Below are 24,085 nucleotides of genomic sequence, written 5' to 3'. Positions count from 1 at the left end.
GTTCGATGACTCTTTTCTGTTTAAAAATGCACGAATTCAGCACTCGGACTGCTAGTGTGCCGATAACATTGTACGGTTTGTGTTGGCATATTAAATGAACCACGGGCGCGTTGCAACTTGGGAACCGCTACCCAATAAGTAAATTTGAGTTTGCTAAAAGTTCATTTTGTAGGAGCTTGTAGAATGTAAAAAGAATTATGTTAAATTTGTGTTCTTTTATAATGGTTAGAGTAGTTTACCTCTAAATAATTACAATTCTATTTAAAGTAATAATAATTAGTTTCCGCACGGACTGTCTTACAGATCTTACGTGATAACTATAATCACAATTCAAGAAATGATTTTATGTTTCTGAATTATGCAATCATTGCGCTGATCTGACGTGGTTAAATGCAATATCAACGCATTTGTGCTGAAAATGTGGAGTCCTTTGTAGGTACTTCGTTGCAAAGCACGTCGACTTGTCTGTTCCGTTTAATTCTAAATCGTAACAATAATTACGCCTTGAGATCTTGTAGCTATTCTAACTACCCGTAGTCTGTTTTTTCTTTTGAATATCATTTCAAATGTATAAAATTTGTATAATTTTTATACAAAAGCGAATTAAAATTACTTTATATCTAATTTAATGAAATTCATTTATTTAATTGCATAATAATAAATTTTCAATTCACATATGAGTGCACAACTCTCTTTGTAATCATGAAATAGTTTGATGATAATATAAAATTTTACTAATATACTATTAAGAGCATACATAAGAGTAGGTATTTGACCTGATAGCACGTGACCGCTATTTCCTACAAACAATAAAGTAAAAATTTTAAGATATTGCAGATATGATTTGGATTAGTTTTTACGACCCCCTGTCTAACGTCAAATAACACAAATACCCATGACCACGCACCGTCTGATAAATTGGAGGAACGTTTCCTTCCTCTTGAGAGGAATGAGGATTGACGAATTTTTTTGTTTACATACGCGGCAAAGCGACACCTGGTAAGTCGAGCGGAGTTCAATAGAATGTCGACTAACGAGATATGATTACCCCTGAGCAGGCGACACAATTATACCGGCCTGTTTGAACCAATACAAGGGCTCATCTCGGAACGCGACACACTTACGTGGACCACTATCGCTGATTTTAACACCTTGTGTACGGTGGTCGCTATCGGGATAAAAAATATCCTACTTCCAGCAAAATATATATTCGATATTATAAACCTCTAGCGATCTCGGCGATGATACAAAATACAAAGCCAAGTAGACACTATACATCGGTATTCTGAGAGACAGCGATACTGCTTCAATCTAGTCGAGTTACTGATACGCAATAAAAACAACCCCGTAACTAGATAAACAGAAACTAGCCTTTAATTCTTAATTAAATTAATGGCTAAGACTTCGAGAAGAGGTGAACGAATCTAGATTATGTATATACAAAGTTACACTAAACAGAATCAACACACAGACCGCAAACGCTTAGTTGTCGACCCGAACTTTCTCTGGAACGAATGGTACAATCGACGTAGCTAATTATTAATGTGGTTTGGACCAGAGACAATACTGTCTGATGCCAAGCATGTGTAAAATAGTAGGTCGGACCTGGCACGTGTATAAAAACTTTAAACTCTTTATTGGTTAAAAAGGAGTGAAAATGGATTTTTCTTTTTTAAACTACAATGAAAACTTCAACAATTATATCGTTACTGCTGTCAAATGCTCTGAAGAATTCTCACGAAATGAGGGTATTACGATCCTCCCCAGCAACAAAACAGCTAATGACGTAAATTTAACCAAAATCAACCTATTTTGTGTTCGCCTCTTACCACAAGTTAACGACACCAAATTTGACAACAAAAGGAAATTTAAATATAGAAAAAACAAACGTAGGCCTGGAGACGACAACTCATTTTATGTCACATCATTTGTCAGTATTATTTAGGAACAATTCTGTTTATTTTTTTACACTTTTAAGTATAAATATGTGCGCGATATTTGCCTCGGTTTCACATTAAACAATATTCCAGACCTGCTTGTGAAATATGTGAGTAGTATCTTCTTATATTACAAACTAAGTTTTGCTCGCGGCTCCACCCGCATGCATAAGTTTTTCGGGATAAAAGTCATGTTTTATATTTTTCTGAGATAAAGGTAGCCTAAAGCACTCAGGAGTAATGTAGCTTCTTATTAATGAAAAAAATAATTAAAATCGGCTTAGTTTAGTGTAGTTAGTTCCTGACATTAGCATGTTCAAACCAACAAACAAACTCGCCAGCTTTATATGTATATTAGTATAGATATCATGATATTGTCTAACTCCACCTTGATAGTAGAAGTTATTATAATATTATGAATACATAAACATACAGCTACAGACAATACAAATAATTACATTACAAATAATTCAGGGCCTTTTATTACAGAACATAGAATGTAAATGATGTTCATTGTCTGTATCACACCTCCAACATAGTGGGTATGCACTGTTGTATTCTGTTTTGTAGGACATTGTAACCAGAGTAATTACTGGGCATTATGAGACTTAACATCTTATGTCTCAGGACGACAAGTGCAGTGGAATGCCGCGCGATTTGTAATTGAAAGATCTGTATGGTGTTGCCGCTGATTACGGACGGTCATGTCGCTTACCGTCAGGCGAGTGGTAGGTGCGTCTCGTCATGGAACTGCAATAAAAAAAAACAACAAAAATAATGCATAAAGGTAGAGATTCCGTCTAGTTAGAATATTCAACGAAATATCAACGAAACACATTTCTAAACATCGATACACAAAGAGAATATACAGTAGTCCACCAGAATGTGGGGGCTATATTACATTTTTTACATTGGTTAAAATATAAATTTATTATAATCTTCATTTATTAGACCAGACCTGCATGTTGAATCAGACCTGCATGTTATACAAATTTACAATATAAAATAATTTTCCCTGCGCATCCCTTATACATAACGGTTAGAGATTAACTCCATCCAGAATATTATATATCATAAAACATCGTAGCACTTAGCCCAGTACATTCAGCGCAGTGTTGCTCTGAATGAAATCCAAAATATCCATATGGAAATTTCTAACACTGCACTCCGAACTACGTATACTGAACATAGGAATATAACCATATATTCTGGTATACGTATCAATTCATGTGGGCGAAACGTTCTGATTTTCCCATCCAATTTTGGCTATACTCTCAGTTTTATTTTTCCTTTGTAATCACTTTGCAAGCATTCGTACCGTATATCATCCGAATATGGAATATTGAACAGTTAGTTTTGCTCGTGGTTTCGAGTTCAAACACTAAGATATTGAAAAAATATATTTTAAGCTACAACAGTTAAAATTAAAGCTAATTTGAAATCTGTTTGAATAACAGAAGGCAAAAACAGAGTGAAACAAAACAGATCCTGAACAGGGATAGTAAATACGAGATTCGAAACATCGGCATCCAAATCCTCAACAGTCGTAAAAGTCTTTAAATTCTTTAATCCCGATGTTTTTGTACAAAATACCTGATTTAATTCGAAATAACAAACAAACCGTTTTCCTTGTGACTTTCCCCGGCGGGCTCCGCTATTGAGGTCGATGGGTGAGAGACAATTTCCATCACCAGCTGAGAGTTACTGGCTTTGGAATCGTGAGCCATTGCCCACAGCAGATTTTATTAACGTCACTCAATACATTGTATAGCGCTTTGGCCTCCAATAGACAACTCTAATAAATCATATTATTATTTTGATGAAACGTTGATAGTATTTAGCAAGAAAATGTTTAATCATCATTGTTTTTATGATTGGGTCTTTTTATTCAACATACCTAGATATTATGTTATAACTTCAAATGCCAATAAACGTTCTTATTTAGTGTTTAAACTAATCACTGCAGAGTAACTATCGTTCTTAAATAGTCAAATAATTTGGATAACAAGACTGATCAGTTAAATAAGGAATTCAAATTATTATGCTTGAATGTAAAAACGGGAGAGGCGACGGAAATAGCAAAATGTCAATGTCATCTTTCGCCGGCATATATCCCAAGTTTCACTCTTTCACTATAAATAATGCATGCGACGCAATGTATGACCATGGCCGTACAATCGCACGCGTTGAATACTAAATTATTAAACACAATAGCATGCATTTCTCCTATAGATTTCCCGAGATGTTTTGTTTCGGCGCTCCTAACCTTGATACATGTGCTGTTTCCATGGTCTGTCCGGTTATTTACATTTTCTTTCACGCACTCACATCGTCTGAAGGGACCGGACTTAAATTGAGAGCACTTGGTTAATTTTCAACAAAGCGAGTAGGGTAATGTTTGCTGTGTCAATAGGGTTAATTTTATATTTTATTACACGGGCGAGGTCGTTTTGTAAATGGTATTATGTTTTTAAGTAAATGACATATTAACATCATAGGGTTTGTTTCATAAAGTAGATAGAAACGATGTCAGTATGTTAAGTACCCTCTCTAAAAATCCTGGATTGCCAAGAATATTATGATTAACCCCCGTTTTCAATCGTTACTATCTATCTCAAAAATAGACCAATCAGAACAAAGTATGTTTTGTCATGCTTAGAAATGAGTTATTTTGATTGGTTCATTTTTGGGATTGGATTGAAGATTGAGATTACGATCGTTCATTGGAAACGGCTGCAGAGGATACACGCCTACCTCAACACACGTCGTAAAATAAATAGCAATGAAATAATAATCAGTCAAGTCATGTGATGCGGAATCTTTTTCTGAATCTTGTGTGACGAAGGCCCTGCACCGAGTCGATTCAGAGTTTTTTGCACTAAAAATGACAATGCCTTTAAAATATGAAATCAATGTGAAAACAAAATATCCATTTGGTTTAATTCCACACTATACAAATTGAGAATAGTGTTATTCAGTTCATACTATGGTTGTAATAAGACTATACAATAATTTTATATTTTCCCAAAAATATTGCTACGTGTTTGATTTATCGGCAACAAAATTAATTAAAAACCGTATAATAATACGAATCCTGCATTATATACTTGCCCACTACTAGACCACTACTTACTTCCACCACTGCTTAAGAGTCACCGAGTAAATTATTCATACAAAAATATTTTTATTTATAGCCTCACGAGGAAAATAAAGAACCTACTTAGGGGGTGCCACTTTTGCTTTATCGTTTTAAAATTAACGTCATCAGCACAAAACATTAGTTACACATTTTACAATATGACAAGGTATTATAATTTTCTGGTCTGGCTATAATAACCTTAATTCAAATACTAGGACTATACGTAGGTAAGCTTATTCATGGTGACCCTTCTGCGGGAAAACACTAGATTTGGCCAATAACATTGTTTAAAAGGAACGATACCTACTTACAAATTTCAATACGTATAATTTATGTTGGAACGAATGCAAATAACAATTGATAGAGCAGCGCAGAAAATTACGATTTCACACTTTTGTCTGCATTGGTAAATCTCAATTTCTTAAAACTAGGTCTCCAAACGTAAGACCTGACGTACATGCTTGATTTTTAATCACACAACAATCAGGATTGTACGACAGGTCGTAGTCTAACACCATCTACACGATTAGAAGTCATTGGATGGCATCGAAGCAATATTGCAAGCGCTAGTAGTGTACTGACCGGTCGGCGATCACATTAATATGCTTCGTCGTGTGATCCATCTCAATTCTCATCTGTGGATCGACGACGAGCCGGGAGCGCTATACGTTAGACTAAGCTGTTGTTTCGACTAAAGCAACAGTATCGAAATGGGCTTGTTTACACGACAGTTGTAAGTATCTCTCGTGTGCCCGAGGCCTAAACATTATGTATTTGGACGGCAACAATGTTTGTGGACGTATTTATGTCAGATTGCGGCACCAGCTTAGGGCACTATTCGTGAGTGTTTTATAACTTGATTATCTTTTGTTCGCAGTTGTTGAATCCACGATGTCAGTCGAGAAGTCGCAACACAACTCTGTGTAAGTTTATCCGCTCGTTGTTTTATTACATTTTTCATGATATCTTACGCGAGGTGAAGCATTTCTCTTCACAAAATAGAAAATGTAATATTTCTCACTTCATGTTTGATTTGGTTTTCACACCTCTGAAAATTATTTATGTCTTCATTTTCTTGACATTTTTTTTGTACATCCTTAGAAAGTCTATGTGGACTTTTATGTTTTGGAAACGCCATTTTTTTATATCATATAAAAATATTTTGATGCTTTCTTTATCTAATAGCAGCACAAAATAGGGGCTATGGTCCAGTAGCCTATGAGTCACATAAAAACGTTGTAAATTTGTAATACAAATACTTCTAAATAAATTTCGCCCTAATGGAATAAGTTAATACAAACGAGCAATTATCTGTCAAGGGTGATATTAAGTGGTGATACTTACGTAATAATGTGCAGGCTCTCAGAGAAGCGGACGTCGCAGTGGGAGGAGTTAATGAAGAAGTTTTCGAAGGCCCATAAGGAAGAGTGCAAGTTAGTATATATATATATTTTTATAACATTTTCTACTTTGTTGTACTTTTATCTTGTATTTCTGTGTTTTGATCAGATGTAGGTCTGACTGTATGGATCCAATTACCATTTTAAATAAAAATGATTAAATTTGTAGTTGTTTGTTCACTAATTCATGAATTAATCATATTTAAAGTCCCTTTAACTAATATTTGATACCTCAATCTAGGTCAGTTTCTTTGGACATACCTCGGGTGCACCGTTCGGTGAAGCAGTTCCCAACCGGCTCCCAGTATGAAGGTACTTGGGATGTTCTGGGCATGAGTGGTTTCGGTACTTACACATTTCCACATGGTAAGTAAGACATAATTCATAAATAATATAAAAGAACAATCTTTATTCCCTTTTTTTAGCTGGTGATAGAAGATATTTTGTATTCGGCCGGAGAGCGACCACCGTAAACAATGTGTTAACCCACGTAAGTGTATCGTGTTTCTGTGCTATTCTGGGATCAGACTGTATATAACAATCCGGCATAATTGTATCGTCTGGGGTGGAGTAATCACCTCTCGTTGGTCGACCTTCTATCTAAACTCCACTCGGCTTGCTCTTGGATTTTGAACTTGCGGACATTCGTCTCGGCAGTCCCTACCACTCCCAACTAAATTATATTATATTATTTTATGCATTATGTAGTTTAAAGCTAGCCTGCAAATGTATATTATAGGTACCTATACCGGCAATAGGCTAATTACATCAACTATGACGATTAAAAGCAACTCGACGAATCGAGAATTACATCTCTGAATCTAAGTTTGGAAATAGGAGCTTGCACATTATTGTAGAATTATATTGAATTTGATAACCTTATATAATGTCACAATGATAAGTACTTTAAGTACCTAGTAAAGACTAAGCCCCTTATTCATAGACTTTTTTTGCTAGTGTTGACGTTTTTTACTGTGAAGGCTGCCATACCCTCAGCACTGAAAAAACAGATTTGTTATCACAGCTTTACTCCGTCCGGGGTACAATATGATTCCTATGTTATTTTACTCGAAAAAATAAATATTATTATTGTAGTGGTTCTTCTACCCTTTCAATGTGCTCTTACGTCACTTCATGATTCCACATTACATTTCCCCTATTTATAATACAACTCTTACATAAGTACCTTCAAAGATATGTTACTGCTATAAAATTTTATTCTCAAGTAAATGTGTTTGATCTACTTGGCAAATCTACAAGTCGCTCGCCAACTCTTGCAAAAATTTCGCATTTCTATAGCGCGACGGGAATACGTGCTGCAAACACCGCCATATCTCAACTCAATTGCACTGTATGTTCAAATTTTATGATTGTCGCGAATCGCTTTTGAAGTGGGTTTCGAAATGTTACAGCTTTGAAGCGAGGTTAATAAACCAATAGGCTTTTCGCGAAATTCGTTTTGAAACGATGTTTGTACTCGAATTAAAATATGATGAAGTATGTATTATAAGGGTAGTAGACGTAAAAATTAAAAGAAATAAGGTTAACCTACCTCGCATAGTTAAGAATATTACACATAAAACATAGCTTAGTTTATATACAGCCGTTTTCAATAAACGATCTCAATCTTAAATCCGAATCCGAGAATAAACCAGTCAACATAAGTAAGCATGTCAAGAAGATTGGTTCATTTTTGAGACAGATAGAAAAAAGCGATTGGGATTGTTTATTCAAAATCGCGGATAGTTGCGATCTAGCTCAGCTTTGAGAGTTAAGTTGTACTAACTTAGCTTCGGAAAACTAGAAATTGTATTATACAATGGAATTTATTATTTATATAAATGTAAAGTATTTATATTTTATTTTCCGTCTATTCTTTGAATTAGATTCGTAACAACATTAATTATACACACACACACACAACACCACGCATTTATTCCCCGAACGGGTATGCAGAGGCGCAACTAGGGCACCCACTTTTCGCCAAGTGTTACGTCCCATGATGTGATAGGGGGTGGGCCAATCACCAAATCAGGCCCAAATTCAAGGCTCCGGGCTAATACTGAGCAGAAAAACCCAAATATCACTTTGCCCGACCCGGGATTCAAACCCAGAACCTGAGAGCGCTGCCGTACCACGCATGCAGTACAACTACGTCAACGAGGCAGTGAATCAGTCAACATTAATTACACTTCTTATATTAGGAGTCGTATATGAGGGTGAATTCGAAGACGGCATGTTCCACGGTTCAGGAGAGCTCCAGTACCCGAGCGGCGTGATACTGCGCGGCAAATGGAAGAAAGGACAGATGACCGAACGAAAAGTCGTATTCGCTGATGGCTTGCAATACAGCGAAACTGATTGGAAATATTGTCGTATGCCTGATAGAAGGTAGGTGTAGAATAGTTTAGTTTTGTGTTAAATAACTATTAGATTTAAATCGTCAAAATTTATATTGTCTATAGGTTAATACGAAAAATAATATTTTGTTTACCTTTTTAATTACATAGCGCGTACGGAAGAATGAGAGATTTTGCATAATTAAAGTTCATAAGTAGGAGTGCAAAAAAATTAAAGTTTATGTATGTGTTACAAATATATTACATTTATCTGGCGAATTTCATCTAGTACTTTTAACATTGTAATAATAACGACTAAATAGAGCAAAACGTGTGCTAGTGTTTTCCATAATTTTCATAAATCCTTAGACCTTATTTCCGGAAATTTCGTTTAAAATATTTCTTTTAAAAACGTATAGAATTATACTCCTTATGTTCCTTAAAAGTTAGTTTTCGTTTTCGTTCGATTACCTTCACCTTCTTTTTATATTACTACTAATATAATCACTACTAGTACACTAGAGTTACTCCTCAAATGATTTATGGGAAGCAATCCAGTACCAAGCAACTGCCCATCTCGATTCAAGTACAGTGCTTACTGCGTAAACTCATTCATTACCATAGACATTTCATAAATATGTATATTTGAAATGAGAGATGCGTATTGTAGCTGATGTCGCCTCGACGGCAGTTCTTATGGAAATATATGTTTCTTGGTAAATCTCGAGTAAACCCTCATTGTAATACAGATTGAGTTGGGCCGGTATAACGCGGTTAAACCGCCCAAAAGTTTCCCAAATATGACCGAATATTCGCCAAATTGAAAGCAGGATATTTCATTGTGATCAAAGATTCCCTTTGTGGTGAATATTGCGAACAGATTTCGTGGAAACGTCATCAAAACTTGGTTTGAATGCGAAGCCAATACGTCGATAAGTCAACTATTGTCAATATCGAAGGCAAAGGACTGGCGCGTGTATGCGTTGTCACATATGACATTCCCGAATGGATTAATTAAGGCAAATATATGAGGTCTTTGTACGGAGTTACCCAAATCAAAACCCATTAGAAAAATCCATTTTATATAATAATCACTTTCTACATCAATGAACATTATCCATTACAGGATTAATTAATCACTGTTTAATTTTTATGTAAGTCCTACACGTATTAAATTCACTCGAACTCGTCATCGAATTAGAATAACGTAGATATGTTGTTACGTACCGCTGTCCTAACCAATGACTAAATATAAAGAGGACAGGCCTCAAAAATTAGCTATATGAATAAGTTATATTTATGTCAGGGAAATCGACGCAGAATTGTCAATATATATGTCTATCTCTTTTACTCAAAGCTTATTTGGAACGCAACAAAAAGACAAAAATAATTGCTTTCTTCGCATATGGGACTATTTCGTTTACTTCAACACACTGGGACCGCCTTGCGGCAGAAACGCCATTTGTTGCAGGCGAGTCAGCAAGTACATGTAGTGTCAGACGATGTAAACAAATCTTCATAAATATTGAATTTAAAGTAATATAATCATATTCTCAATTGTTCAGTATGTTTATTAGTGTATTTGTTAAGTTTCGAAAATGACTCAGTGTTGTGTGAAAGGATGCAAATCGAATTCACGCAAGAAAGACCCCGAAATATCTTTTCATAGGTTAGTAACTGTTTACCGAAAATTAGCAAATATCTTTGTATATTTACTTTTTGGATTTGTTTTTACCAATTAAAATGATATGTGGATCTGGTTTGTTAAGCTTTGGACCCTTTTAGGCGTGATTTATACACATTAAAATCATTATGTTTGTTTACACACGAGCTTAGGGATGGGTGGGTGGATTTGTTTAGAAATTATTGATATCGATATTTTAACAGACGCCCGTTTATCAGTTACGGTTTTTGTCTTTGAAAGAATGTTAGAGCACACATCAATATTGTATTATCCAGAACGACAAACTAAGTGAAATTAGAATATTTTATTAAGATAACCAAAAAATTTAAAAACCAATGCAAAATGAATTGAGAATATTGAGCGACGTGATTGGAATCCTACACCAAATACATATTTCTTTACATTTTGAGAAGATATGCATAAACCACACGTTTAATTAACGCGAGTAAAGATAACTGTTTTCCAACAATATTCCCGATAAGTAAAATAGTAATGATTATTATACTTCACCTAATAGTAATATTACTTTAATATATTGCTATGAATAAAATTAGAATTGTTACATAAAAGAATAGATAAACATAAAAGAAACAACATAAAGATGAAATGTAAGATATATTTTTACAATTGGCGGTCTTATGTTTCGAGCAACCTTTGCATGCACGGAAATAGATACATAATCATATTGTTGTTATTGCAAATAATTATTATAATTGATTATCTTAACCACCATCTTTACGCTCATTGATTTTAGTTTGCTGAAACATGGTTATGTTTCTCGATCAAAGAGCATAATAATAAAATAAAATAAAACCAACCAAATAATTGCTGACTACGCTATCTTATTCCATTTATCATGTATTAAGTAAATATGTTAATCTGTAACTTAAATTTTTAGCAAGGAATAGTGCAACATACAAATATAGATCAAACACAACTGGATGTTTGTCACAACAGGTACTGCTTTCTTTAACAATTGTTACTTATAAATCAGTTTCAGTTTGTTTGTTTATATTATGGTTTGTTATATTTATATTATGGTAGAACCTAACCCTTTTCGTATTTGATCTTTTTGGGCTTGTTTGTCTCTCTTTTAATTCTTCGATGTCGATACAAAATTTTCGGTACTAGCATATCACTATTGTAAGGGGCGGAGTCGGCGCCATTTTATGCATTAAATGTGCCGCATGTCACGTGACCATATTACCCATCCTCTATAATCTTTAATCATTGGCTAATATAATGTTTAATACTGTAAAAAGAGCGTTTAACAATGTATTTATTTACCTATATTTTGTAATTTGCAATTTATTTATTTATTTATTTATTTATTTATTTATTTGTACAGCCAACAAAACATACACTTTACATAGTTTTTTTTTTAAGAATTCGGTAAGTAATTTCTGCAGTGCTGTTTCAATTACAGGCTGTCACAGCATGAACATTTTAAATACATAACAATTAACAATTGGCTGCACCATAAGTGCAGTATATTCTAAATATAAGACTGAATATAAAACTGAATTTAGGTTTCAACAAGCGAGTTCAATATTTTCTTTTTGAAGATAGGAAGGAGTCGTTAAATATGTCAATACAATCAGATTTTTCTACAATTCGGTTATATAATCGGGATAAGCGAGGGACAGGCGAGTGGCTACCAAGGTTAGTTCGGCTGAATCTACAATTAAATAAGGGACGTGGATATCTAGGGATTTTAGTAGGTACATTAAGAGAGAATTTATTGAGAAGAGGTGGACAATCTATATCACCGTTGACTATTTTATACAAAAGCATCAAACTAAGTTGATCACGTCTGTTTTTCAAAGTTTGCATTTCAAAGTATTTAATTTTATCAGTGTAAGTTTTGACATGTTTGGGTGGCCTAAATCTATAAGCTAAATGTCTTAATAACTTTTTTGTATTCTCTCAATCCGATCACAATGAACTTTATAAACTGGACTCCACACACCACTACAATATTCCAATCTGCTTCTTACATAACTGTTATACAACATTAGGGTAGTAGATTTATTCTTAAATTCTTTACCATTTCTTATAACAAATCCTAGTGATTTATAGGCAAGGTCAATAATATTATCAATATGATTAGTAAATTTAAGCTTAGTATCTACAACCACACCTAGATCACGAACTTGGGGTACTTCATTTAAGATTTCACCAGCAATGCTATAAGTGGTGTTCACTTTGTTACGTTTTAATGTAAACTTGATATGACAACATTTCGCAGGATTAAGAAACATTTTATTAGTTATACACCAGTCATACAATTTATTAAGATCAGATTGTAATAGTATAGAGTCTTCAAAGTCATTAATGACACGAGAAATTTTGAGATCATCAGCAAATAGGTAACAATTAGAGTAGGAGAACACTTCCGGAATATCATTTATAAATACATTAAATAAAAGTGGCCCCAAATTCGATCCTTGAGGAACTCCAGAATGAGCTATAAAAGGGTTAGAGTCAAAACCATCAATAACTACCTTAGAAGGTCTTTGGTACAAATATGATCTACACCAATCAAGAATACTACCACAAATTCCCATTTTAGACAATTTTTCTATTAATATCCTATGATTCACCTTATCAAACGCCTTCGAAAAATCCGTGTATATTGCATCTACTTGAGCTCCTTTGTCTACCGATAGGGTTACATCATCTACATAGTACATAAGATTTGTGGTAGTTGACTTTTTCAACATAAAGCCATGCTGAGAGCTGGATAACAGATTGCGAACGTGATTATAAATATGACTTTGGACTAGAGATTCAAAAACTTTTGGCACATGTGGACAAAATAGATATGGGGCGATAATTAGTAATTAAGTTTTTGGTACCACTTTTATGTATGGGGACAATACGTGCCTCTTTCCACACGTCAGGAAACATACCTGAGGTTAGTGAATGTCTAAAAATTATAAATAAAGGTATTGAGAGCTGATCTGCACAGTTTGCCATAAAAACCGGTGGCAAATTATCAGGGCCAGCACTTTTCGTTACATCAAGATTTTTCAATTTACTCTTTATGTTACTCAATTCAATAGTTATATCATGTAATTCCTGAATTAACTCTGTAGAAAGTTTGTGAACCCTAATATCGCATGTTTCATCTTTATCAAAAACCGAGGAAAAATGTGTAGCAAACATATTAACAATCTGGGAAGTATTGTTGCCTATAGTGTCGTGTAAGCTCATATTAGATGGATAGTTGGAACTAGACTTTCGTTTGTTTTAATGTGTGACCAAAAGTATTTTGGACATTTAGTTATTAAATTCTCGATTGATGTTATATAGTTTGAATAGCATATACGAATTAATCTATCACAGTCATTACGTAAATACTCAAATTCAATTTTATCTAGCGGATTCCCATATTTTTAAAATTAGCACGATATTTATATTTACGCTTAAGCATTTTAATTAGGTTAGTTGTGTACCAAACTGGATAGTTATTAGATTTACGTATAGGAGAAAGTGGAACTAGAGATGTTATAACTCTTCTAATAGTTTTATAAAATATATCTACTTGTTCATTCACATCAAGGCAATTTCCTAGCTCAAAATTCCAATCAATTACATCTAGAGTATTTCTAATCAGCTCATAATCGGCTTTCCTGAAATTAGGCACTTGTTTAGATATATTGTTATTTACTTTATCATCAAGATTTAATTCAAGAGTTATTTCGAGAGCAGGATGTAATTTGTCAATAACTTTAATGGGGTATAGACATTCAGTAACACCAGTCTTCATAAACTTATTGCACAATACAAGATCAAGTATTTTATTCTTGTTATTTCTAATGTGATTAAACTGAACTAAATTACTTAAGGACATAAAGTCAACCAAACTACTTTTAATAATACAATTATTATAATTATTAGGTACCATATAGCAATCACTACTACTTTGCAACCAGTCAATTCCACTCAGATTAAAATCACCCACTATCATAATATTATCATTGTCAAGACAAGCATTACTACCTTTGTCTACGTAGTTATCAAGCACTGCTAAAGTGACAGGAGGGGGCAAATATACAGCACATAAATTAAGCGATTTACCATTTCTGTTACAATAAATTTTTACCCAGACATCTTCACAGTCACTCTCCCACTCACTGATACGTTTAGATATATATTTCTTTTTTACTGCAATAAGAACCCCTCCTCCCCTTTCTCTGTGATGAAATATAGAATCCTCCCTATCCCGCCTGTACACTTCATAGTTATTGTCAAATAATTCAGAGTCATAGATAGTATTATTTAGCCAAGTTTCAGTTAAGATTATGATATCATATTTATATTGCAATATTTGTTGTTGAACCTCCGTAGTACTCAGTCTTAAACCTCTAACATTTTGATAGTAACATGAAAGAATATAATTGTTTTTCATTAAGTGTAACAGGGCATCTACTACATATATGTGTGACCTGAAATTATCTAGGTCATATAAGAACAATAAGCCATTTACATAGTTTTTTCTAAGGCAGTAAATTTAAAAAACAATAAAGGTTAAATGGCAGTAAAGTTAAGTCAATTTATTTACATACTAAAATAAAACCAATGCCGATACCACATAAATATCTAATAAGAAATTTACTTTTACAACTTGATTAAAGTTTTCTAATTCGTATTTATTACTGGCTGTAATGGCGAGGTCATTAGACGTATCACTCGCGATATCCGCCCGGATAGCGACCATCGTACACAAGGTGTGAAACCCGCCATAATATCCCACGTAAGTGTGTCGCGTTCCGGTATTAGCCTGTGTACATCCGTTCGCAAACAGGCCGGCATAATTGTATCGACTGGCGAGAGGTTATTAATCTCTTGTCAGTCCACACTTTATATCCTACTTCACTTATGATCAGGTGTAGTGAAATCATTTGCCATGCCTATATATAAAGTAATTAAAATCAACAACAAACCTTCTGCAATAAACTTGTCAAATATATTCATTCAATGTACCGTCATAACTAGAATACTCTAAATTAACTTTGTGCAGTTTGTGTTTACAATAAGCTTAGAGAATTGGTTCGTGTTTCTATGTAGTTGTCAGTGAAAACGATAATAAAAGTGGCAAAGCCACGGCTCGACCGGGGTAGTATCACTATTTCACAAATGAAACACCCTAAATGACAGCTTGTTGTGGCATAACGTATAATGAGTAGAGATATTCGGAAGCCCAAATACCCTCGTCCCTTTTTAAGTCCTTTGCTTTCCTTTATGGCCGGCGAAATATCCATGATTTTTTGGTAGGTACTTTATGAACGGTAGAGATTATTTAACATAATAAGGTGATCTCCCTCCTCGTTTCCCGAACTATAAGAATAAGACAAACTTTGCAGCAACTACATTAAGAACATAAAAAAAACAAATTCTGGCCGAACAGTCAGTTTGTCTCTTTCTACCGATCGGTAAATTTTATGAAAGTATAGTCTAGTCCATTCTCTCCCATTAAAAATAAAAAAAAAAAAACAAAAATACTGGCTGCATAGTCACTCTATCTCTTTCTACAGACCGCTAAATTTTATGCCAATATTGCCGAGTCCATCCTCTGCCATTACAAAAAAAAATACTGGCCGCATAGTCACTCTGTCTCTATTTACAGATCGGTATATTTATGAAAGTATTATCGAGTCCATTTTCTATGACATTTACATTCCTGATATAAGCGAACATAATAACAGAATGAGGAAGTCGAAACACTAACATCAAAGTTGTTAAAATAATACGAGAGAGACACTAAGATAATGCGCTTTCAAACACTAACGTGGATGTCTGACGCCACAAAGAATGTATTTCATAACCTATTACATAAAGAGCTTCTCCTTGTCGTGTTTAACGTGTAGTTATTTGAAAATATTCTTCTGTTTTATTTGAGGTTACAAAGTAAAAGAATTGAAGTGTTCGTATACACAGAGTGGATTTTTGAGACGGGGCAGCAAGGGCTATCTATGCCTGCTTAGTTACAAAAAACTTTGTTCGGAGACTGACCATAGTGTTTGAAGGCGTTAAGATCTGTATTTAAAGGTTTTGAAAAATATGTAGGTACAGTCCGATCATAAAAATCCACACTGTCACAGGAGAATTTGGCGTATAGCATACGTAAAGGACATATACTATTTAAAAATAAAGTTATTTGAACAACACACATACATTTTTTAGGGTTTTCTTTAGCAAACGTCTAGGACGGAGGACCATTATCCACCACAATTATTACTCTCAATTACCTATTCCAAAACTATTTAGACACCGAAACAGCCGTACGTAATAAACAATAGAGTACATTCTATCCTCTCATACATTTGAGATAAGTAATGGTACATAATACTCCCAAAATTACGCACCATTCCCGCACATAAAAATGGACGTTTATTTGGAACGCGCCGCAAAATATCGGGGCCTTCATATTTTTTGTTCGCACTAATCTCTCATTAGTCTCCGGATTATACTTAAGGTAGCTTGTCGAATTAACGACCTTACAGATGTAATCTGGTAAGGTTTTAATATAATGATCACACTACATATAAGGCCTTTTTTAAATTATAGGGAAGACCGCGACCCATTTTTTCCTACCTCGATATCGTGATTAGAGTCTAGATATCAAACCCAACGGTAAATTTTTGATGTAACGAAGCACTCAAACCCCCATCAATTTTAAGATCATAGAATCTTTAGTTCGTTTCATGAGTAAATATAAAGAAAAACCTTTGATTAAGTTACAATATATCACTACATATTATATAATTTAATAATATGTTTCGACACAACCCCAAAAGAATACCAAAAAAGGATGGCTATTGTAAGACTGGACTATATTTTTTTCCTCTTACTATAAGGCAATAAAGAACGTTGCATCCTTCATTGTCATCAGAAATAAGCCGAGCCCCCTCCCTAAATATGCACTAGATAGATATAAACCTGAACGCCCTTCGCATAAACTACATATCTATGGTTCACCATCTACGAAGATTGCTATATAATAAGGTACTGCATCCGATATCTGACAATCGTTGTTAAAAATTTAACCGTTCCAATACATCTCTACCAAACGATTCTAAATATAAGTTAAATTACAAAAACAAGGGGATCATACGTTTTGGTACAAAATATTATAATGTTATGACGCGTTTATTAGGTAATCCAATGAAAATCACCCACGCAATGCCTTAATGACATTTGCATATTGTATAAGCTCCAAACAAAAGTGTGACAAAGGGAATATTTTCAACCCTTCTTCAGCAATAAAAAATGTTAATATAATGAGGGTAGTGCATACTGATTATATCTCTTTATTTGAGTTACAATTACCAAGAATTTTGCGTCAAAAGTCTGTTATATAGGTTGTTCGTCGTGTTGTAAGGTATTGACTATATGCACGACAGCAGCGCCTCCTACCTTTTGCAACTGTCAACAAATATTCCACACAACACAACAAATTTTGTCCTAATTTCTAATAAATAAAGTAATTATATGATAAAGAGGAAAACGTCAAAATGTATTTATATTTAAAAATATATAGAAAGTGAATAATATTATAAAAACTACTTTTGAAAGTATAAAACACAAAAAAGTTTCCAACTGCGTGCTATATTAAAAAAAAAAGTAAGTTTTAGCACATGTATAATAAAGTTGAAAGGCAACGAAATAATGGCAAATCTTATAAATATTAAAAGTCCAAATCATTCATCAAACAATATAATTTTCCTAACAAATAAAAACAAGGTAAACGTAAGTAGGTACTCTCATAACTAAAAGAATGAAGCAAACATCATTTAATATTTTCTTCAGGTAAAGTAATTTTAATAAAAATAAAATGTATTTATTATAGATCAATGATCCGCGCGTTATCACTGGTTCAAAAGTATTTGTAATCAAAATATCATGAGAACTTAACTCGGATTACTTGTGCGTTATATTTTAATTTTTCTTTCCAATAAAATGTTAACTACAGGTTTTGTCGCGAAGTTTTAGAGACCATGGCGACCGCCGATTATCAACAATATAATAATAAAGAAATAATTCAAATAATACTGAAAACAAAATGTTTTTTTATAATGTTGTAATTTAAAGTTATATTTCTTATTACTTATATAATGCTGTAAGAAAAAAGACAAAGAATATACACAGACTATTATTGTATCGTTATTCTTGAAGTTCACAACACAACAATAATGATGAGCCATTTCAGAATATAAAACAAATTGTAGCAGTTTTAGAAGTAATTTTGACAGACTATCCTCTATCATTATAAAATTTATAATCTCAATTTATAATAATTTTCTATACAACTAAATTAAAGTAATTTTTGCCATGGCAGGCGCTACGATCGCTTTACTATATTCACACCATGCACGTGGTACATAGCCAATAGGTCTTAGGAAGATGCAATAATTTTGCATATTTTTATATCTATTTATCAATGCACTGATCGCTCCGGTTCTTTTTTATTTAAGGCCTATCTAAGGTTGCCCAGAATACCAGCGGTCGCTTTGGTGACATCCCGTATCCTCCAAAATCTTCGGATTTATCCCGTTGTAACTTGTTCTTTTTGGATTCGCCGGATTTTGGACTATATACTAAGTCCTCTAAAACAAGAAAATATTGCATGAGAAATCTCCTCAGCGCTTAGATAACGAGACTTCGTCCAAAATACATACTAAATATACATATTGTAGAAGTCTTAAGGAATTTCATTCAATGTCCCTTATTCAATAAAATATTCTTAATTACATACAGGTGTGTCAATGTAATTAAATGTTAACAAATTGTCTTGTTAACAAAGAAGCTCACTGTTTATAAGCACACAAGATAATAGAGAGAAAGCAATAAGTACCTACCATTGTTTTGTTGATTAAAATTTACTTTCTTCCGAAATCGATGATATCTAAACACTAAAATCATGATGAAAGGAATTTGATCTCTACGTGATAGTTATTATGGTTGATAGAAAGTCTGATAAATAAAAATATTTTTAATGGGTTAAATTAAGATATAAAGCTATGTAGGATTTTTTTGTTACTATAACCTACTTGTTCATTGTCGATTTATGGTATAGGTAAACGACTTTTTACACACTCTCCCACAACCATGGGTGTAACACAGAAAAGGGGAGGGGAGCAAGGGTCAGTGATGCTCACCCTAGAAAAAGCCCTGCGCTTACAGAGGCCTCGTGTGTAGCAAGCCTTTCGTTGAATCCAACAAGCTTTCGTTTTCCTCCTGTTTCTCCTCGCCAAGTCTCTAGGAACCATAATGTATACTCCGAACATTAATCTCTTTTTAATTCGTAATCAAATTAAACAAATAGAAAGAATATGGATGACGGCCTCTGTGGAATATTTGTATTGCGTGCGTGACACGACTACTACTCTAAAATCTTGAGCTCGAATCTCGGGTCAGACAAATTATGTTTGAAGTCTAGAATTTGTCTCGACACTAATATTTCATATTATCTATCATACAGGTTCACCATAGAATACGAGAAGGGTCTTCAACCAGCTGGGCGTTCGTACCTGACTGCCCAACAGCCGACTGTGGAGATACCGCCTGGCTACTACGATACAGGCGACGGCTTCTACGATCCAAAGACCAAAACCGTTTATAAATATGAAGACATCACTGCAATTATAAGGTTAGGAGAATTAATATAATATAAAAATATATTATAAAACTAGGTGTTGCTCGCGGCTGCGCGTGCGCTAAACGCCTTTACCGCTACAAAAGTCCCTAAATTACTGTAGCAATTCATTGCGCCACCCATATGACGCCCCAAATTCGTTAAGCTTTTTCTGTGTTTACTTCTACGAAACATCCAAACACCTAAACATTCAAACATTTTGACATAATTTTGCATTTATAATATTGGTAAGATAGTAAGAAGTAAGATTGCATACGAAAAGCGGTAGCACTTTTGAATAGACATTTTATTATGGTAAATATATTTTTGTAAAAATGGCGGGAAGTTAAGGATATTTACTGGTAAAGATAGTTGTCATTCATACTCGCTAATTTGCCCATCCAATAGAAAACGCAGTATAGGTTGACAAAATTAACATTTCAATCGTATTCAGAAAGGCCCGTGGTAGGAAGTTTAAAATATGGATTAGGTAACAGAAAATTTGAACAAACATCGGCGGATGTACGCTAAGTACTGGTTCAATTAGTGCGCCGACTGTACCTGCGAAGGTAATAGCTGTGCTAATTGACTTGTTGAACCTCTCCCATCGCCATGTTTACCGGTTGGCATTCACGAAAATGAATTTACAATGGTCGAAAAACAACTTTATACCGCGGCGTTAATGACGCACAAATATGAATTACAATCTGGGGATAAATTTGTGAAAAAAACAACGCGATCCCCGAAATACACAGCGTTAACAAGGGAGCAATTTCGCCGCAACATTGAAATACAAAAAGTAATCTAGCAGCGTGTTGTTGGTGACATTTGCAATGTCGCGGGGCACATTACGCGTCCCTGCTGGGAGAAATGCGGCAATAGAAGTGATTATAACACGACATTGCTCCTTGCGACAACACGCAAATGACACTTAGGTGTCGCCCTCGCTTTATTCAAGAACGCCATAAAAACGAATCATGGACCATCCCCTACCATTAAATACAGAATTACAAACCCCTTGACTAGATTAAATTAAAAACTTATTTATATTTTTATTACTATTAAACTTGATGTACATTTAGAAAATTTCCCAAATGTGTGACGTAAACATTCTGAAGTTTTTGAATATATTGCTAATACTAGTCACATTAGCTTCCTAATACTAGTCACATTATGTTTATATTTTGCCCAGGTCACCATCACTGCAAGAGCAGACGTGGATACTGGAGAACTGTCGCACGAGCCCCGACGTGCCACAGGGACCGCGGCCCGACCTCTACGAGGAGTGGCTCGAACCGCAGGAGCATCCCGAGCCCGCGCCGGCGCCCGCAGCCCCCTCACGGGCACCCCTCAAGTCTGCTTACAGGCCTTCCACCATTGACGAAGATTTGGAGACTGTACGTTATTTCTACTAATTTGCTAATTATAATTATAGCATTTAGGATCTGTTTCACAACTTTTGAGTAAATGCTATTTGTCACATGAATGTATAAGCGGACCCAATACAAAAGACACTGCAAGCTATGATACCTCATAAATGGTAGTAAAATGAGCACTATTATGAATTTACATTAGCTGTTCTATTAAACAAATATCAAATACAATTTACTCGAAGCTTGTGAATCAGGCTCTTAATATTTTAAAGTATGACTCGTGCGACCAAAGTATATATTTTTTTTATTTAAGACATACTTTGTGTATTTTTTTATGAGCTACATGATCGTACTAGAGATCAGTGACTACTTAGATACTTAAAAAAGTGTAATAAAATTACACCAAGGGACTCTACATTAAGATCCGAAGAGGACACAAAGTTTTATTAAATGACAACAAAACGACGCAGTGCTGTTAAGAAAGTTCGAGAATATAGATGTACTAATACCACTAGATAAATAAAGAAGAGTAATAAATTTACTTCATCATTCTACACATAACCAAATGCCTACTCCATAAACACGAAAACGTTTGATGACAACGCAATTTTATTCGAACCTATTCCGGCTTCGGAACGCCACTCAGACCAAAGAGATTTCTAGATTTCACTAACGATCCTCGCTCGCCCTCAAAATGCCACTCACCCAAAAAATAGCACGATTTATTTTATCACGTTTACTTAAATCTTTACGGTTAAATCGCGTTTACTTGAAAACTGCTAGATCACGAAAAATCCTTTTAAATAAACGGGGTTAGTCTTGTCTATGACAATGTGAAATCGGCAATTGAGGATTTAACACATTGTATTAAGTTTTATAGATTTTAGGTCCTTAACAAGCAGGATCTTCAATCAGTATTTACCCCAAGCAGTGCATACTTTTGCCTCTTTGCACGTATTGTTTTACTGTAAGTAGACATATTATATTATATTGATGGAGACAGGTACATAAAAAATCAACTATTGAAATATCCCTGCGTTAACTACTACGGAATTAAATTAGAAATGGAAGAAAACTCGTTTCACTGCAATACACAATTTGTTTGCGAAATAAATATGTACGTATCAGCTAAAAGATTTGTTTCAATAAGCATTATACAATTCTATTGAAATTGAATATATATATTTCAACTGTTCTCTTTAGGAAATTACATTCAGGAATCTTCAAGGCGACAGTTCCTCGTCCAGCTGTGGTTCCTGGTCGGCCGTCAGCTAGTCATACCCTTTTGCGAATATTGAAGAGATTTTATGTTCACAATATTTTGATGTGTTTAAGTGACAAGTTTAATTACATTATTACCAACAGTTTTAATTAGGGTATTGTTTATTGTAGTTTATTTATTTAAATAAATATTGATTTTCAAACTGCAACTCGTTATTTCAATTTTATAATAATCTTTACCAAATGAAATATACTATATATATTATGTAAGACAAAATTATATATAATTAATCTCTAACTAGCCCGCAATTTCATAGTATTTGTGTATTTAAGCAGCAACTACTATTCACAGACCGACGATAGTTCAACACTCGAGTTAGATGTGTTTTCGACAATATGGGCAAATAAAGAGTTACTTCGCTACGATCCTACTGGATACAGAAATAGTACCACAGTCAGCCGCGAAGCTTCTGAGTGACTATCCATATTCAAGAATTAAAAAAAAAAACAAATACGTAAACCTGTTTACAAATATGTCTTTTTCTTTAAAGTTTTATAATATTTTTTAAATGTATTTTTTACTTTTTTACGTTTATTTTAATAAAATAATTTTATTTGTCTTAATTATCATAAAATATGACATAAATCAATCGAAATCTAAAACACTATAATCTAAATCAGTGATTCCCAAAGTGGTCTATATCGACCCCTAGGGGTCTATGACAATCTGCAAGGGGTCTACGTCGGCGAAAAAAAATTTGGGGGTCCATGAAATGAAAATGGGGGTCCACGACAGTGGACGATCCACGATAGTGTATTTTATTTATTTTATTTTATTTTTTATTTTACATAACAGATACAAAAATTTATTTTGAGTAGTTTTAATTTAAATTCAATTAATAAATGTATAAATTAACATGTGTTTTTACTTTAAGTTTTTAAAACTAAACTTCACTACAGTTAGAAATTTACAGGAAATCAATATCGGGTAAGTAGGGGGTCTACCCAACATGGAAAATCATGGCAAGGGTCTACGACACAAAAAAGTTTGGGAAACTCTGATCTAAATGAATATATTATATTATTTCAAAATGTTTTTCAATCTACAAAATCTTCTACATTGTGGAGCTAATATGAAGTATTGAATTATACTTATCTACATTTAAATTAATTTTAATATTTTGTACGCAGGGCAAATTGTTTTACGTCACTTCGGACGATGACAAGAAACTTTGGAATAAACTTTTTTTTATTTAATTTAATTTTTAATGTATTTTGTGTATGTAATGTATTTTAATTTTGTTTTTATTTTTAATTATAATTATTGATCAACGCTTCTTAATACCTGAGTT

General features: G+C 33.9%; 1 protein-coding gene across 3 annotated transcripts; it reads left to right on the top strand.

Annotated features, from left to right (window-relative positions):
• The first annotated feature begins 1,868 nt into the window (after positions 1-1,868).
• On the top strand, positions 1,869-24,032 carry LOC115440350 (MORN repeat-containing protein 5). Of its 3 annotated transcripts, none has more exons than XM_037440447.1 (8): positions 1,869-2,047; positions 5,954-5,999; positions 6,435-6,509; positions 6,718-6,842; positions 8,681-8,867; positions 19,987-20,154; positions 21,332-21,536; positions 23,925-24,032. In XM_037440447.1, the coding sequence occupies exons 2-8, from the start codon at positions 5,968-5,970 to the stop codon at positions 23,988-23,990; spliced, it is 858 nt and encodes a 285-aa protein (XP_037296344.1). In that variant the 5' UTR covers positions 1,869-2,047; positions 5,954-5,967; the 3' UTR covers positions 23,991-24,032. The 3 variants fall into 3 exon arrangements, with proteins under 3 accessions (XP_037296344.1, XP_037296342.1, XP_037296343.1); XM_037440445.1 differs by lacking the exon at positions 23,925-24,032 and adding an exon at positions 23,086-23,535; XM_037440446.1 differs by lacking the exon at positions 23,925-24,032 and adding an exon at positions 22,716-22,942.
• Positions 24,033-24,085: the final 53 nt, after the last annotated feature.

This window comes from Manduca sexta, chromosome 19 (assembly GCF_014839805.1).
Source record: "Manduca sexta isolate Smith_Timp_Sample1 chromosome 19, JHU_Msex_v1.0, whole genome shotgun sequence".
NCBI classification, from domain to species: Eukaryota; Metazoa; Arthropoda; class Insecta; order Lepidoptera; family Sphingidae; genus Manduca; species Manduca sexta.
Note: the sequence above shows the minus strand (reverse complement) of the source record. Positions and strands in the feature narration are given on the sequence as shown.